At 38.9% G+C, this 18,869-nt stretch overlaps 1 protein-coding gene across 14 annotated transcripts in view; it reads left to right on the forward strand.

The window, feature by feature from the left end:
- Positions 1 to 16,792: 16,792 nt before the first annotated feature.
- Positions 16,793 to 18,869, forward strand: part of celf4 (CUGBP, Elav-like family member 4) — a 137,459-nt gene continuing 135,382 nt past the window's right edge. For 5 of the 14 annotated variants that reach the window (XM_038277812.1, XM_038277814.1, XM_038277813.1 and 2 more), the window contains exon 1: positions 16,799 to 17,597. In XM_038277812.1, the coding sequence (XP_038133740.1) occupies positions 17,123 to 17,597 (475 nt within the window). In that variant the 5' untranslated portion in view covers positions 16,799 to 17,122. Of the gene's footprint in view, positions 17,598 to 18,869 lie in introns of all 14 variants that reach the window. The other 9 variants (XM_038277821.1, XM_038277826.1, XM_038277824.1 and 6 more) reach the window with 5 other exon arrangements.

Below are 18,869 nucleotides of genomic sequence, written 5' to 3' on the forward strand. Positions count from 1 at the left end.
CTTCCAATCAGACAGTTCCCTCAGGGGAACCATTTGCCGCACACATATGTGGCCCCAGCCTCACAGCATGAAACCACAGTGTCCTCCAGGAGTCCTCTGCGACCGTGAGGAGAAGCTGCGAGGTAGAGAGCCACACACAGAGCATAGACATGGCAATGCCTTTTAAAAATTAGGCCACCAACTCACAAACACTGACAAAATATTACCTGTTTGTGTCAGTTTCCTGCTGCAGATAGAACACAATACAATAAAGAGGAGGAAAGGAGCGTGCTTTTGTTGTTGCCTGTCTTTTTGCAATATGAAACTTTTCAATGGTCTATCTCCTTTTCAAAATCTTTTCTAAAGGTTTATTTCTCAAAAATCTTATTTCTTTGCTCGTTTTTTTTTTTTTTTAACAAATCAATGTTGTTTTGAATTAGTCTGTGTGGAAAACAGTAATGCAAAATTAGCTATTTTCAAAAGTGTATTCATCAGTCTTCATATTAGGCTTTATAGAAGCATAGTTAATTTCTTCCCTTGGATTGAAGAGCAGTTTTGTAGCCACATTTTTTGTAGCCACACTTGAATTGATGCCTCTACATTTTTTCACTAGCTCTCATGTTGCAACCACAATATTCTATGTAATTTCGGGGTATTTTATGCAACAAACCAACATAGAGTGGAGCATGATTTTAAAGAAGGAAACAGGAAAATAGTTAGAATTTAGAAAAGTGTTTAAGGCATTTGTATTTGGCTCCCTTTTCTGTGTAGAACCATTTTGTTTTCAAAATACCTCTTAGTCAGACTGAATTCTAATCTAGATTTTGGGCTGAATGCTATGATTTAAACCATTTAATTTGATCTCTGACAGTATGTTTAAGATCGATGTACTGTTTTTGATAGATTTTTTTTGGAGGTGACAGATTTTGTTCCAGATTTGCCCAGTATTTAGATCCATTAATCCTCTGTTCAACACAGCTGAGTTTCCTTATCTTTTTTAAATACAAGCATCTCCACATTAAGCTGCGGCAACCAAAATGTTTACCAAAGGTGATAGGATGTTTAGAGGCTCGTGAATTGTTTTTCAGGATTTGGTTGCGGTTTGAGGACCCAAATGCAGAGGCAGGGAGGCCGAGGTGAGTTTCTTGATGATTTAAGGAACTGTTAACAGACAACAGAGACAAGAATCCAAAAATCCAAAAAGTCAAACGTGAAAAAAAGTAAAACAAACCAGACACCATTGAGGCATCAGGGGAAAAAACAATCTTGACGAGGAAGACGCAGTGAGACAGAGTTGGAGGAAGTTAGACGAGGAACCAGCACTGAGGAACTGCACAAGGAGTGTATTTATACGAGACTGAACAAAGAGAGGACTAACGAGCAGATTGGGAGCAGGGGTGAACATAGCAGACTGGAAAGGAGCTAGGGAAAAAGGAGAACACTAGAGGGCAACAGACAGGAACAAATAAAAACCTGAAAACCTAAAATGTAACCAGAAAACACAGCAAAATAAGAATTAAACCAATAAAACTAGAAAACATGGAGCAAAATAAAACTGAATACTCAAAAGAAAACATAGACCAAGAAGCAAGACTGTGACATTGTTATCTTTCTGCCACATTTTAAGGTCCAAACATTCAATTATTTTTTAATTTACCCAGGGAGCCTTCTTCGTTGTGTTTCCGGTTTTCACTGTGGTAGATTTTGGGATATTCAAACTGATTTTTTTGCAGCTTTCAGCGCTGTCTTTTTTTTCTGCTAACCAAGCCCTGCTTTGAACTTCTCTATCATTTTAAGCCTGATCTGTCAATAGTGAGTTTTATTTTTTTATTTAGAGTTATCATAGTATAGGGGACTAGATACAAACGACTGTTACATCATTAAAAACCAATAATAAATATCCTTGTTTTAATAATTCACAAAAAGTCTGACCTACTAACTCAGTTTGCAATACTGAGCAGAAAATCCCAGACTTTGTGTTTAAAAAAATGGATACAAATGTTTTTTCCCCTTTCTTTTACTAGTTCACATAACTTAATGTTGGTCTGTCGCATAAATCTTTAAAGTAATTAAGTTTGGGCCTGGCTGGTGTTTTAAATTTGCTACAAAAAATGTAATTCAAAACTTTTTAAAGAAAAAGTCATCTGGTGCTCCACTGTTCAGTACAGTTGTGGTAAAGACCCCAGAATTCACCTCTGTTTTATATACAGCTATCTTCAGGTTAGAGACTTTATTACAATTTATGAAAAACCTCATACAATGACACTGAGCTGTAGCAAAGCAAATAAGCTAGCTATAGTCCTAGAGCTGTCACACTTAGTCCTTGGATGAATGGATCTCACTATGCTACAATTTCAGTCTCATCTTCTTTCCTGCTCCTTCAGAACCAAAGCTGGACAGAAAAGATATATTCTCGCTGAGTAAAGAGGAGACTCTTAAGGTGAGACTGTTTTAATAAATGCTACAGGAAAGGTACAGGCAGGAGATTTCAAGAGAATGGTAACCTTTTTCAGTTGCTGATTTAGTATTCATTATTAACGACCTTTGTCCACCTGAGCAAAGCTGTTGCCAGGATCACCTTCGTGTTTGTGTGTGCCAGAAGCTGGGGAAAGATGCTGCGGCCTTGTTCCGACTTGTTGACTGATTGATTCCTGCACTTTATATGCGTCTTTCTCACAGATACTGTTTAATTTGTCCTGAAAAGTCCACACACTGTGCAAAGAAGAGTATGAACACTGTGTGCAGGTTGTTAAAGATCCAAAAGGCATGCAAGACACAAATTAGGGGTCAAACAAGCACGTTTGGACATCTGACATTTGCATTGTCCATCTTTGCCTGACAGGAAAGAGGACGAAGCTACAAGGACGCATTGGGGGGGACTCTTCTGTCCTTGCTTGCCCATGCCGCATTTGTTGCTTTCTACCTTGTCAAGAAGGATTTCATGTTAATTGATCTTAAAGAGTAGTCATGCATGCAATGAATTGTGAGGCTGCATGTGTTTTTTTTTTTTTAGTTTCAAAACAACCAGGCTAAATGTGTTCAGTCAGGCTCGATATTTAATACACAGCGCCCACTCTAGCAATCACTTCCACACCTTAAGAAACACACTCCCAGCAATTAAAGTCCGACTAAAAGTAACAGCGATTTATCTGAACATACATCTGTCTGTTTGTGTGCCAATTATTTCCACCAGTCTTCCTTTCTTTTTAAATAAAATAAATCATTGATAAAGTTTAACTCATCCCTAAGGTGCACCACAGAAACACACATGAATTTGATCATTAAATCTTTAGTTTGCTTTCTTCACTATGTGTGTCAGGATCTTGGCACCAGTAACTGGACAAAAGGTTCATTACATCCACCTGCCTAGCTCTGCCCAGTTTCTCATTACCAGTCATCATATCCACCTGTTCCAGGGTCTATGTATACTGTTTGCCCTCAGCTATCAGTGCTAGATTATTTGAGCTGTAGTTGAGAGTTCTCTAGTGTACCCAGTGTGTTTGTTTTGATAACCTGATCCTGACTACCTTACACCTGATCCTGACTTCCTTACACTGGCTGCCAGTACATTTTAGGATTAATTTTAAAATTCTTTTATTTGTTTTTAAAATTCTTAATGGCCTTGCTCCTTCTTATCTGTCTGAGCTGTTACATTCTTATACACCCTCCCGTTCCCTCAGGTCAGCTGATCAGTTGCTTCTGAGGGTCCCAAAGACAAAATGCAAGCTCAGAGGAGACCGTGCTTTTTCTGTGGCAGCTCCTAAGCTGTGGAATGATCTGCCTCTGAGCATAGGACAGGCCTCTTCTCTTACTGCTTTTAAGTCCCTTCTTAAGACTCATCTTTTTTCCTTGGCTTTTGACACAATTTGAGACGTTTTACTTTGTTTTATTCTTTTTGTATACTAATATGTATTTTACACTCGTTTTTTTCTCTATTTTATAATTTTATTGTATTTTATGATTGTGTACAGCACTTTGGTCCTGTTCGGTGTATAAAGTGCTTCATAAATAAAGTTGGTATGGTATGGTATGACTAGTTTCCTGCCCAACCCTGTTCTGATCTGTTTGTCTGACCTGTCTCCGGACTCCTGCTAGATTCTGTCTATGGTACCTCTTTGGATCTCTGATCTTCTGTCCCGGACTTCTGTTTGCATCATCGACAAAAGCTTTTGCTTCTGGTTCTGGAATCGCTCTCCTTTGTCTGCCACGTGCTGTGGAAAAACATCAGGCTGGATTCCACTCCTTCCTCTGGGCTCGGACTGAACTTTATAACCATGTAAGTGACTCACATGCTCTTAATCCCCCTCATTCAGAATTTCATGGTCATTAACCTGTGTTTTCCTCTCTACAGAGATTCTGGTCTTTTTGTTCTAGCTGCTGAGTTGCAGATTTGTACAGGGGTCAATAAAATCTATTATAAATCACATCAGTCTGTCTGCCTGAATTCTGGGTTCTAGGGTCCGCTTTCTGACACTGAGACTAAAAAGCATTTTAGCTCTTTGTTGTCAAGTCAAATGTCAAAATAATAAGATGTAGTCACTAACTCTTCTCTGTGCCAAAGACTCAGCTTTGCTGGAAATATTTTACAGTTTAGTCTATGTTTGGAGTCAGTCTCCCTGTGCTGATGCTTTACAGAACAACTTTTTGCTGCTTTTATAACTGAGGTGTCTTGTGCTAAATCTTTGCAAGCTTCACAGAGTTGCACTCCTATTCTTATTAGCACAATATTTAACTTTTTGACAGAATGTACGGAAAATATTTGAAAAATTCTAGAATTGAAACAGTTCAATATATAAAACAGTTCTTAAAGAAATTTATATTTTATGTGTGATAGCAAAGCAAAACATCTTTACAGAGTGACGTTACCATCCCCATGTTTCATTGTGGCAAGGTATTTTCAGGCTGATTTTTATGTTGCATATCATTTTTTTTTACAGAAAAAGTTTAATTTTAGTTTTATCTCACTAAATGTCTTTGTTGTGTCCTCTACATGGCTTCAGTAAAATTTGTAATTTGACTTCTTTCTCTGTGTGTTAGGGTAGGGTTTTTAAAGATTCATATTTTGTTCTGACATTTCAGTGCAATAAGGTTATGGTACTCTTGTGCAAGAAGCATAAAATAACCTCAAATGTTCTGCTGCATGAGGATCTTTTTATAGCCCCTTGGTACATCAGAAAACACCATGTTATCACACTCCTCTGTCAGTTCTGCCTTTTGCCCCACAGCAATTAATGCAACCGTGTAGTCAGAAAGCTATTGCTCCAAAATGGCTGCCTGTGAGGAGCAGAGGTGTTACATCACCCTTTCATTCAGGTCAAGTCCTTAGAGTATCATCAGTCTGCAGCAACAAAGCCAGAGGTCAAAGATCATCCCACATCATGACCTCCATGGAATTGATCTGCTGTAGTGGAAATAGGATTTTGTTCCTGCGCGATTCAGTCTACAGCCACGCTCTGAAGTCATTTTCTCCCTCGAGTGACTGACCAGATGATTCATGATGCCTGCCACAACAAGGATCCTGGTTAATTTTGCATCAGACTTCTCTGTGTAAAATGTTGCCTAATCTGTTTGTTTGTTTTTTTTTCTTTCTCTTCTTTTATTGGGCAACATAATTTAGCATATTCAGAATCTTGTCATAAAGCGGCTGATTGTCAAGTAGTTTAGGTTTTCAGGGCAACCGGTCAGTTAGAAAAAGAAACTGTCAGCATGTCTGATTTGTACTGCAGTCGGCATTCAGCCCAAGAAGAGATGGCTACCCATGTCAAATGTCACAGCGCTAATCTGCTTCCCATGCAGGCCAGGTGTAACTGCTGGGGCAAAGAGAAAGACACAGCTCATTTCACCAAAGGATGGGGTTCTAAAGATACTCTCCAAGTCACAGATCTTGAGAGTTTCAGGTCAAAGCAGTGTTGTCACTGCAGTGTTGTGCATTTCAAGGGTTTCTTTTCTCCTTAAGAATAATTACACCTCCTACTCTCCCAGTATCTGGTATGTGTCTCTCTTGTTGGAATTTTCATTTTCCACAAACCCTGATTAATGAAAATAAATTAAATCATCTAAAAAATCTCTCTGTATGTGTGCCTGTTTTTTTTGTTACTCATATTCAGTGCTCTGTGTGCATCATAAATAATGACTTAAAAAGTAACTCACTTCATGTTTTTTGTCTTTTTTACATTTTGCTGATTGACAGAAAGACATAAAGTAGAATTGAAATGTAATAATGTTTTCATATTCCATTTACAGATATTTTCAAATAGTTTACAATCCATTTTATTCTGATATCCTTAAATAAGATTAAATGCATCCAGATGCTTTCAAAAGTCGTCTCAAACCAACCTTACCCATGGAGAGGAATTGTGGTGGTATCAGTATGTATAGTGTAGGGATTCTGCAGAACTTACTGAGTATTTTAAATAGAGTAATAGCTCATAGAGTAACAGCATTTGAAAAACAAACCACAACATGAAGATCAAGGAAAAGGGCGGACAGGTTAAGGATAATGAAATGAAGAATTAGGGTAATTTATAAAACAATATCCAAAGTGAGAGCATATTCATTTCATCATCACATAAGAAGGGTATGTACAGTAAAAATAGCTGTAAAAGAGTTGGACATTCACTTTCCAACTCCACAGCATCTTTAGATATAACACCAGAAATATAATAAAGAGCTTTAGATCAAACCATAATCTTCTGTTACCTTTGTCCAATGAGAGTCAAGTAAAAATGTGGAAAAATATTTGATTACTGATAGTCTAAGTTGCTTTGAGATTTAAGGTATGCAGAGGTGTCAAAAGTATTAATGTTTAATATTCAAATAGAAGTATAAATCGTAGTGTTTAAAAACACTTTTTATCAGAAGCTTAGTACATAGGACCCAGAATTCAGGCAGATGGGAAACGCTGATGAGTGTGTGAGTCACTAACCCCGAAAAGTTCAGTCTGAGCCCAGAAGACGGAGTGAATTCCGGAGGGGTTGTTTCTCCATAGCTTGCAGCACAGAGAAGCAGAGAAATGATGAAGAGAAGCCACAGCACTCAGAGGAGCAGAAGAATCCAGAGGGATAATCCGAGCCAAAGCAGGAACAGCTTTCAAAGCCAGAAGATCAGAAGTCCTGAGAGGCGCCGAAGGGTAGTGATGTATGAGATGAGTCTTCGAGACGTTTGTCGACTCGTGGAGGGATGCGTTTCCGAAAGATGCGTATCAAGGCTTGCTTCATTTTGGCGAGCAGCCAAAATAGTTCAAGTCTGAAGCCTTGCTACACCGCCATATCACGTGACCACTTTGGGAAGTGGTTCAGCTCGCTCGGGATTTCGGCAAGCATTGGCTGATGTTGGGGTTTTTGGAGAGTTGCTGTCAGTTGGATAGAGCTTGGATATGTTCTAAGAATAGATTGGTTGGAAAAACAATCAATCTAGTCGGTTAAAACTAGTTTGGTTAGATTAAACAATGTAATGATCAAAATCTGTGCAAACCACTGGTTACAGTTGTAACATTGGTTCTAGAAGTACTGCTTACCAATGACCTGTCACCTTACTAGTAGCGTCAGCTGCAAGATATGGACTTCCACTCTTGAGGCTGTAGGTTCCACATCAGATGTTTTGATAAAACACAAGTTTTTTGCCTAATGTTACTAATTTTAATTGGTTTACCCTGGTGCAAATATAGATTGGGTAAAAACACTGCCAAAGTTAGATTGGTTGGTTTAACAAAAAAAATTGGTTAAACACATAACTTCCAACCCAATTAAAACAAAAAGCTGTGAAAAAACCATTATGTTTGAATAAAAATGACTAACACCTTTCATTTTGCTCATCATTGCCCAATTTGCACAAACACTTTCACTATCTCTTGAGCTTATTTCACTAAAATGGCAGAAAAACAGTGTACCTTAAATGATAAAGATGTTATTATACACACCAATAACAACTGCAGAAAATCACAGATTACATTAATAACTGTAGTTATGCACTCCACCAGTAGGTGGTGACATGTTCCCATGAAGGTTCATGAACAGTGGGGATCGTTGAAGCAATTTGGTCAAATGGTTCAATACCTCATGAGGCTTTATCTCACCATCACTACCGAAGGGATATCCAAGCTGGGGTCCCAAGACAGGTCCAAGGTCATTAGCTGGGGTTATCCAGGTAACGGTCCGAAAACAAATCAGGCAACACAACAGAACAGGGGCAACCAAAACCAAAAAGTAGTTAAGATCAGGTCATCAAAAACTCTCACACTCGGCTTGAATAATCTTGCCCCTATATTTAGAAACAGGTGGCTTAATTAGTAAGCGAGAACAGGTGAATCTGATCTGCTGAGTGACGATGAGGAGTCAGCTGGGTGGAGCTAAGCAGATGGGAGATAAAGAGCCAAATCCAGCCATAAGTGTCATGATCATGATACTTTTGTAGAATTTAGAGTATCAACTTAAGCTTTTTAATCAAGTAAAGTGTAAAAGTATCGTTTTTAAAACCACTTAAAGTATGAAAATAAAAGTAATGCTGGAAAAAATGTTAAGGACAGATGCTTTAAACCTTATACTGGTTACTGCACTAGCCTATTACAAAAAAAAATTCAATTCTACAATTCTGGATGATAACTTCCTTCTATTTAATATTCTTAGTTTTATAACTAATGGCAACAGTGTCAATTTTTACTTTTAATCATCTTGAAAAACTATTTTGGTATGGAGCGAACAACAAGTTAGTGCAGTGCTGAATCCAACCACAAAGAAATTAATTGTCTGGATGGAACAATGTTTGATGGGTTTTATGTTTTTTAAATTACCAAGTGGCCATTCCAAACAAAACAAAAATAGCAACTCTATTTTTGAAATGTAAGGAGTAGGAAGTAGATATAATTGCAGAAAATTGTAAGGAGTAGAGGAAAAAAGTTGTGTAAAAATAATTACTAATTTCTACTAAGGTAACTAAGTATTTGTAGTTCATTACTTGACACCCAATAATTTATGATATATCATATCAAAGAAGTAAAAATACCTCCGAAGCCATTGCAAATGGAGCACATACAGAATTACAGTGGATCTTTACATTTAACTTCCTTTATTTTTCACACTATAGTATGTGTCAGTCTTAAAAAACTGAATAAATAACTATTCTTGGCACTTCTATGTTCCCCCAAAGAAAACAAAGCCAAAAAACTGAACTTAACTAGAACCCCTCTGCCCTTCTTGTTCCTCTTAACTTTCTTAGCATTTAGTCATCAGCCTGCCATTTCCTTACCCCGTTGTGCTCTCTCCATCCTAAATTACTGGAAGGTGATATACAGCCTGGATATCCCAAGGCTAAAGGAGATTTAGAACTTCGTCCCACATGAAGGAGAGGTGAGAAAAGACATTACTATGCAGAATAGGTAATATTGAAAATGCCTGAGCACTTTAGGGTGGCCTGTGCAGATTATCAATCTATTTGTATAACTTGGCTACCCAGAATTTCATTTCCCTTTTCATTTATTTGCCTTACTGCGACCGTTTACAGTGCTGAAACTGAAAATTGAAGCCATGACGAGCAACCAGGCAATATTCCAGAGGAAAATAGGCATCCCCTGCTGTTTGATTGCAAAGGTTCATTTGGAGGGACTGGGGAGGGGAATGAAGAGACCTCTTTTTGATGAGCTCAGAGGAATTATTGGAGAAGGAGTCCGTACAGGATCATCTACACCTTGTTTATAAAACATACAGAGAAATTATAATTGTTTATTTGAATTAGACCCATGGACAGAGACAAATGGCTGTCACCACTGTTTTAAAGTAGATTTATCCCTATCAGATTTCTCCTGCTGTTAAATCCAGTGTCAGATGAATACACAAAAAAAAAAAAATAAAAAAAACACAACTAGCTAGCTAAAAAAGAAATAACCAATACAGCAAACAGTGCTTGCCAGGATTAAGAGTATTATGTTTTGTCCCTGCTTATTAAGGTGCCAATAATTCAGATCCACAGACTGAGATACACCTGAACAGACTGAGATTATCAAAGTTTGGTGAGCCCTCTTTTACTTATCTTGCTCGTTAATTTTAATAAGGTATTAATACCTCTCTAAGGTGCTCACCTGATTGAAGCCATTGCACAACCATGTAGGTTGGTCGTCTCATGAGCCAGATGTTAAGGGAGCTATTGTGGAGAACATACCTTACTGTACATCACCATCATGGCAGTGCCCACTGTACATAATTAAAATGATTTGTGGCCTCCCATTTTTCTTTTTTATTAAAAAATATCGCTGGAGGTAAGTCAGGCGTGAGCACAAGCAGGACTGCTGTGCTGAATGCAGTCTGGGCTCCAGGGAAAGCTAAGACAACACAGCAGAGAATGGTGTCATGCCAAAAGAGAAGCCAAGTTCTGTACAGTCTCCCTACTCCAGCTACGGTAGTAACCGTTCTGGCTCGGTCATGGCATCAGAATGGGATGATGTTACCGGGCCATTTAGCTGACAGAAGAGCAGAAAGGGGGGGGTGGGGGGGCGCTGTGGAGCCTGTCAGCCTTTTGTAACCTAATGGCTGCCTAATGTGTCAGTTGCATGTGGGGGGGAAGGGACGTGGGGAACCCTATACTGTATCTCTGAAAGAAAGCTATATTTTTCCAAGGATTCCATTTATTTAATGGAGCCACAACTGGCTCATTTGGTATGATGGCTGTTCCACTGATAAAACAAACTGCTAGATGTTAACCAGGAAAATTCTAAGAAAATGTCATATTTGGCATGGAGATTATATAGTTATAATGGTTCAAAGACATTTAATTGAATTGGGTTCAAACCTGTTTTTATTATTATTATTATTATTATTTGTATATTTCCTTCTAACTTAGTCAAATTCCATATGGACTCATTTTTGCTTTGTGTTAATTTCAAATACAACATCCAGTACATTTTGTTATGTTTTATCAAATTACACTGCTCAAAGTAGCTGCACTATCCCTAGTTTATGCATGTTTTAAAATGCTCAATCTACAATAATTTAACCTTATTTAAAACCTGCAAGTTATGTAGATAAATAGTTTAACATGTAAATGAAAATATATTGGATATGGATGAAGATGTCTCTGCTGGGTCCTCCTTTGCTAAATCACTAACAGATGCTATTTCTGTGTCCTTCATTAAACATCAGCTGGTTTCTCTGACAAGTTAGAAAGAAACAGAAATAATAGGTTAGTGATTAAGTAAAAAAAAAAAAAATTGTTGGGTCTGGTGTATTGCATCTTCTTCTTCACAATACCCCATAGATTTTCTATGGGGTTAAGGTCAGGAGAGTTTGCTGGCCAATTAAGAACAGGGATACCATGGTCCTTCAACCAGGTACTGGTAGCTTTGGCACTGTGTGCAGGTGCCAAGTCCTGTTGGAAAATGAAATCTGCATCTCCAAAAAGTTGGTCAGCTGCAGGAAGCATGAAGTGCTCTAAAACTTCCTGGTATGTGGCTGCGTTGACACTGGACCTCAGAAAACACAATGGACCAACACCAGCAGATGACATGGCACCCCAAACCATCACTGACTGTGGAAACTTTACACTGGACTTCAAGCAACGTGGATGAAGTGCCTCTCTTCTTTTCCTCCAGACTCTGGGACCTTGATTTCCAAAGGAAATGCAAAATTTACTTTCATCAGAGAACATGACTTTGGACCACTCACCAGCAGTCCAGTCCTGTTTCTCTTTAGCCCAGGCAAGACGCTTCTGACGCTGTCTGTGGTTCAAGAGTGGCTTGACACAAGGAATGCGACAGCAGAAACCCATGTCTTTCATACGTCTGTGTGTGGTGGTTCTTGAAGCACTCACTCCAGCTGCAGTCCACTCTTTGTGAATCTCCCCAACATTTTTGAATGGGTTTTGTTTCACAATCCTCTCCAGGGTGCAGTTATCTCTCTTGCTTGTACACTTTTTTCGACCACATCTTTTCCTTCCCTTCGCCTCTCTATTAATGTGCTTGGACACTGAGCTCTGTGAACAGCCAGCCTCTTTAGCGATGACCTTTTGTGTCTTGCCCTCCTTGTGCAAGGTGTCGATGGTCGTCTTTTGGACAACTGTCAAGTCAGCAGTCTTCCCCATGATTGTGTAGCCTATAGAACTAGACTGAAAGACCATTTAAAGGCTTTTGCAGGTGGTTTGAGTTAATTAGCTGATTAGAGTGTGGCACCAGGGGCCATCAATTTTGAACCTTTTCACAATATTCTAATTTTCTGATATGATGAATTTGAGATTTTCATTTGTTGTCATTTGTAATCATCAAAATTAAACAAAATAAACATCTGAAATATATGAGTTTGTATGTAATGTATGAATATAATATACAAGTTTCACTTTTTAAATGGAATTACTGAAATCAATCTACTTTTTCATGATATTCTAATTTTATGACCAGCACCTGTATATATATATATATACACTATATTGCCAAAAGTATTTGCTCACCTGCCTTGACTCACATATGAGCTTAAGTGACATCCCGTTCCTAATCCATAGGGTTCAATATGACGTCGGTCCACCCTTTGCAGCTAGAACAGCTTCAACTCTTCTGGGAAGGCTGTTCACAAGGTTTAGGAGTGTGTTTATGGGAATTTTTGACCATTCTTCCAGAAGCGCATTTGTGAGGTCGCACACTGATGTTGGACGAGAAGGCCTGGCTCTCAGTCTCCGCTCTAATTCATCCCAAAGGTGTTCTATCGGGTTGAGGTCAGGACTCTGTGCAGGCCAGTCAAGTTCATCCACACCAGACTCTGTCATCCATGTCTTTATGGACCTTGCTTTGTGCACTGGTGCACAGTCATGTTGGAAGAGGAAGGGGCCAGCTCCAAACTGTTCCCACAAAGTTGGGAGCATGGAATTGTCCAAAATGTCTTGGTATGCTGAAGCATTCAGAGTTCCTTTCGCTGGAACTAAGGGGCCAAGCCCAGCTCCTGAAAAACAACCTCACACCATAATCCCCCCTCCACCAAACTTTACACTTGGCACAATGCAGTCAGACAAGTACCGTTCTCCTGGCAACCGCCAAACCCAGACCCGTCCATCAGATTGCCAGATGGAGAAGCGCGATTCGTCACTCCAGAGAACGCGTCTCCACTGCTCTAGAGTCCAGTGGCGGCGTGCTTTACAACACCGCATCCGACGCTTTGCATTGCACTTGGTGATGTATGGCTTGGATGCAGCTGCTCGACCATGGAAACCCATTCCATGAAGCTCTCTGCGCACTGTTCTTGAGCTAATCTGAAGGCCACATGAAGTTTGGAGGTCTGTAGTGATTGACTCTGCAGAAAGTTGGCGACCTCTTCGCACTATGCGCGTCAGCATCCGCTGACCCCGCTCCGTCAGTTTACGTGGCCTACCACTTCGTGGCTGAGTTGCTGTCGTTCCCAAACACTTCCATTTTCTTATAATACAGCTGACAGTTGACTGTGGAATATTTAGGAGCGAGGAAATTTCACGACTGGATTTGTTGCACAGGTGGCATCCTATCACAGTTCCATGCTGGAATTCACTGAGCTCCTGAGAGCGACCCATTCTTTCACAAATGTTTGTAAAAACAGTCTGCATGCCTAGGTGCTTGAATTTATACACCTGTGGCCATGGAAGTGATTGGAACACCTGATTCCAATAATTTGGATGGGTGAGCAAATACTTTTGGCAATATAGTGTATATATATATATATATATATATATATATATATATATATATATATATATATATATATATATATATATATATATATATATATATATATATATATATATATATATATATATATAAATAAAATAGAGTTATGTAAAAAGTGTTTTAAAAAAAAACTTTAAATCTGTTTTAAGGCAGTGGATATAATATCAGTGCTGTTGGTAAGATAGGCGAAGCTGGACACTAGCCTAAATAGCTAAACTAAATAAACATTATTAACCATGGGCACAATAAAGATAATGTGCTCATTTTTAGCTGATGTATTAATTCATGACACAATATTAAGCTTAAATGTTCTTTTTTAATCAATGATCAATCAAGTTTAACAAAACTATTATTTACAATTGAATTCTGCTTGAAAGGCCTAGCAAGCATTTGCTAACCTAAAACTTCTGCTACATCTTAAATTACCCACAGTTAAAGGTTATATTTCCAAAAGGAAAAGTGTTTTTTCTCATGTAATACTCTCTAAAATGCATTTCTATGTTCTGCATTAAATAAAGTGTATACTAAATCCTACTGCACTTCTCAAAGAATCATTGGAAGGCTTTTTAATCAGATCATAATTTCAGGTATGGTAAAGTTATTGATTTTTTCATTTCGTAGTAGAGTTGGTTGTTAATCAAAATCAGCTGTTTTGTGTATATGGTATCAAAAATGTGCAAGTGGCAACGATAAGATGTCCCCAAAATAGTTTTGTAGTTGGAGGCCAAACATTTTCCATTTTTTATGCCACTACTATAGCTTTTCCCCATAGATTTCACTGCCATTAGGTGTTGGGAAGAAAATGCTCAGACATGTTGTTAGACCTTTCACTGGCGCAGGAGGTTCTGATTTCCTCCTGGTCCCTAAAACCCACAAAGAAGGAGGAATTTATACCACTGACCTTCCTCCATGATTTTAATCCTATATAACATTTCTGTAACATCAGATGGTGGTATCCATCAAACACTACCAGGCTAGAATTCTGACTGTCCAGGGGCTCAATGATTTCCCCAACTGGGGTCTGGAAGAAGATACCCCAGGATGAAAATGATCATCTCATAAGTAGTATACCCTGATGAGTTTAAGCATCCATACAAGCATGTGGCATCATATGAACTACTGGCACATTTCACTTTGCCTGTGACTCTGGATTAAGCCCTCTGCGGGTTGGTAAATGTTATTGTCATCAACTGATCTGGCACCCCATTGTTCCTCACACATGACACCACCCATTCCATATCAGAATGGCTATCCAGCATGACTTCTTTTTATTGAGATCTGATGTATTTTTAAAGTGCTCTTTAATATGTTTTGAGCTTTGCTTTTTAAACTGAAGGTCTAACTTCAGAGAAAGTGTTTAAATCAAAATCAAATAGAACTTTATTTATATAATACGTTGTGTTATTACTACTGTACCTTTGCAGGTTTTCCTTTTTAAGAGCCTACTTTAAAACTTCAGCAAATTAGGCATAAAAAAAGGAATAAGTTTTGTGCATTTTCACAAAAAGGTCTATCCTGCCACCTTTGTTAGTTGTGTTAAAGACAACGAACTGACAGCCTTTGGAAATAAATAAGATCCACTAGAATTTAAACCAAAAGATGTTTCCATTACTAAGTCAAACTATAACACAGGGGATAGCTGATCTCAAACTGTGCTTGGTAAGCTTGGCCGTCCATGTTCTATGTGGAAACTGGCTTTTTTCTTTTTTTTTTTTTTTGCATCGAGTGGCTCAACTGAACCATAAAAACAAAAACAAAAAAAAAGCTTTTGCCTATTGTGCACCAAATAGTCTCTCTGCTGCTTATTTGTATTTTCAGTTTTTGTAAATAGACATAAACTGTGAGTGCTGTAAGAAACTACAGATGTGCTGTTTATCTGGCATTAATTTTAAACTAAGTTAATAACACTATAAGTCTTTTTATCTATCTATCTATTTATCTATCTATCATCTATCTATCTATCTATCTATCTATCTATCTATCTAGCTACCTTCTGATTTTTGAGGGGTCCTTGTTTAGAGAGCGGGGAATTGTATTTAGCTATCTGTGGGGTGGCAAAATAAGGGATTTACTTTGGATGTCCTTCATGAAAGAACCTTGACTGCTTGTTTATATCTCAAGCTTCTTACATTTGTGTACTCAAATTGAAATTGCATTACCTTTCCCCCTACTCAAGTCTCAATCCCTTGATGTTTGTTCGAGGCAGACCTTAGCTGTACTGTAGAGGTAGGGATGTTGTGGTAGAAAAAAAAACACAATTTTATTTCACTTAGCAATTAGTTTCCTGTAGGCTAAATAGTGGCGATCACAGAGCTTTTACATTTCCGTAATAGGGAAAACTTTTTGAGGAATAATATATCCATATCCTTATGTATCTGACTCTGTCCCATATCATCATCACTGTATTAAAAGTTCTATCATGTTTTCCATTTGGTCTTCTAGGATTCCTTCATGTGCCCCCTCTGTACGCCACTCGGCGGTGCTCACATACTTCCTCTCTCGGAAAAATAATCAAGTTGTCTATAATCCACATGACTCTAGATGTTGATGCTAATAATTCGTCATATAATCGGTGAGGAGAACAATAACAGCCCGTATTCCAGCTAGACTAAAACCAAGCTTTTGGAACGGTAAGACATTACTTCTTTAAAAGAACGAACGTGTTCGCTTCAGTTGGCAAGGATGCATTTCAGCACCACGGAGCTGTCCAGCTGTCCAGCATTCCATAGAGAAAGCGGAAAGGCAGCGGCTCTCTGCTGCTCCCCTCACTGGTGGAATGAGCGAAGAAAGAGAGTTAATCTTATGTGAACTCAAAATGGAAAGCGGGTTTCGAGCAATGTCTACATGTTCAATAGTTCTATTATATGTAAATTGATGCAGACGTGCAAAATATTTTCATTTCTTTTAGAGATACACTTCTTAATCGTCCTATTTGACATGAAGTTGGTGGATGAGCCGTTATTTGCTCTGAGTTGGAGCACAAAGGACCGTATTCTCTATATTTCTCTATTTATAGACCCTCTTCCCTCGATGGAATGTACCAATGGCTCCGCACGTAAGAAACAGGGGGAGAGAAAATGGTTCAGTTTATAAATAGTGAGGCGAAAGCGCTCCCCTTTCACTCGAAACTCCCCGCTGCTCTGGCAAACATTGCCCCTCCTGTCCGTTTAAACCGAGAAGACACCCATACCAAGTCCTCAAAGCAAAAAAAAAAAAAAATAAATAAAAGGGTGCCAAGAAGCTGGGACGGAGGAACGTGGGTGTAAATAGACAGTGAACGTTGTTGCTCTCTCTCTCTTTCTCTCTCTCTCTGTCTCCCTCCCTACCCTTCTCCTTTCCTCTCCTTCTTTCTCTCTTTTATGAAATCAATGAACGAGTTATTGGGTAGGACATAAATATAAGGAATCAAAGCCTCTATCGGGACCAACTGGGCACTGCACGCTTTTTTTGATATGAGTCTTCGCTGCACGCTACATGTGTTTTCCAATCATTGTAAATACTGGCTTTGATAGGACGAGAGAGGACCCTCTCTGGCACGGCTTGGTCTTGGAACCCAAATTTTCTCCTTTCTTTTTATTTTTTTATTTTCCCTCTTCTTCAAAAACGACTCTCCGCCCGTCGCCGTCTGCCGCCGTTGTCCTGCATACATCCCCAACTCTCCCCGCGGCAGGTCAGAAGATGGCAACTTTAACCAACGGGCAGGTGGACGGCGCGGTGCACGGTGTCGGCGTCGTGTCTGCCAGCACGAACGGGCTCGTGAACGGATTAAGCCACAGCTCAGCGGGATGCCCAGCCACCATACCCATGAAGGACCACGATGCCATCAAACTCTTCATCGGCCAGATCCCGCGCAACCTGGACGAGAAGGACCTCCGGCCCCTCTTCGAGGAGTTCGGCAAGATCTATGAGCTCACTGTGTTGAAGGACCGCTTCACGGGCATGCACAAAGGTGGGTCTAACTTCCTCCGCTCATCTCAAGGCTCCAGCGAGCGAAGGGTAGGAATTTGGCACACATGACGCACGGATGGGAGACTAATAGTGCGCAAATGGTGGCAATTTTTGAGACCTCTAAATGACTTTCTTGCTTTTGTTTTTGTTATTTATTTTATTGGATTATTGATTTATTTTTATTTTTTTTTGCATTTTGAAAATTGATGACAGATCTTCTTAAGACCTGACGTAGATGTTTCAAAGTCACCTTAATGTGCAGAACCATCACGTGAGTGGCCCAAAAGGGAGTCACGAAAGCATACGTTAAAGAGGGAGCGTGGGTTGTGTGATTAGCAGAACAGCTCAGCTGCCTGTTACACTATCGGTGTGTGAGAGAGTGCGCGTGAATGGGGGGCAGGGGATAGTGCACGTGCGTACGAACGTGCAACAGCACTATGAAAGGCCCTATGACTATACAGCTGTGTCTACTGAAATAAAATAAAAAATTCTATTGACTAATGAAAATATTTTTGGTTCATTCTACGAACTAAACATAGTGTTTTCTTCCATTTATAAATACCATATGTGTTTTTTTTTAAGATTTTTTTTTAAGAAAATTAAAACATCAATATATTAAAATGTAAGGAGAAAATGCTGTGTTTTTAGAGCTTATGCTTAACAATAATATTCTAATGTTTTCACTAATTAAAGTTAAAATCTAACCAAGCTTTGAGTGGAAACCCCTTTTTTTGATCGCACCTTGAGCGCCTTTCCTACTGGGCTCATATGAACAACCAAGCCACATTTGTTTTCCTCCTGTAAACTGTTGAGTTTATTGTACTTTTCTAAGTAATTCCGCTTCTCAATCATTATCGGAAACTCAGAACCGTATTTTAACTTACATCTGAAAACAGTAAAAATCTGGCACTGTTTGAAGTCTTTTTAAATGTGATGCCAGAACAAGTACAGAGACCTATTCTCTTCACTTCTGGTCTCCTGAGTTGTGTGAAGCATATGCAGCTTTGCCCCTCTCCCATCTGTTGCTATACACTGCATGTCAGCTGCAGAGAGGGCTACTACGTTTTTCTCGTCTTTAATAGAAAGACATTTTTTGTGTAAGGTAAAGGAGCCACCTATGGATGAGAGGGATGGACCACAATATTTATTACATTTTGTGTTTTCATTGGGATGAAAGTAGAAGAAAAATATTATTCCAACATTTTTGCTATAAATATTTACTCTATAGATTTGTTATTTATATTAAGCAAAAGCTAACATTCTAAAAATGATA

This window comes from Cyprinodon tularosa, unplaced genomic scaffold (genome assembly GCF_016077235.1).
Source record: "Cyprinodon tularosa strain WSP-4 unplaced genomic scaffold, ASM1607723v1 ctg135, whole genome shotgun sequence".
Taxonomy (NCBI): domain Eukaryota; kingdom Metazoa; phylum Chordata; class Actinopteri; order Cyprinodontiformes; family Cyprinodontidae; genus Cyprinodon; species Cyprinodon tularosa.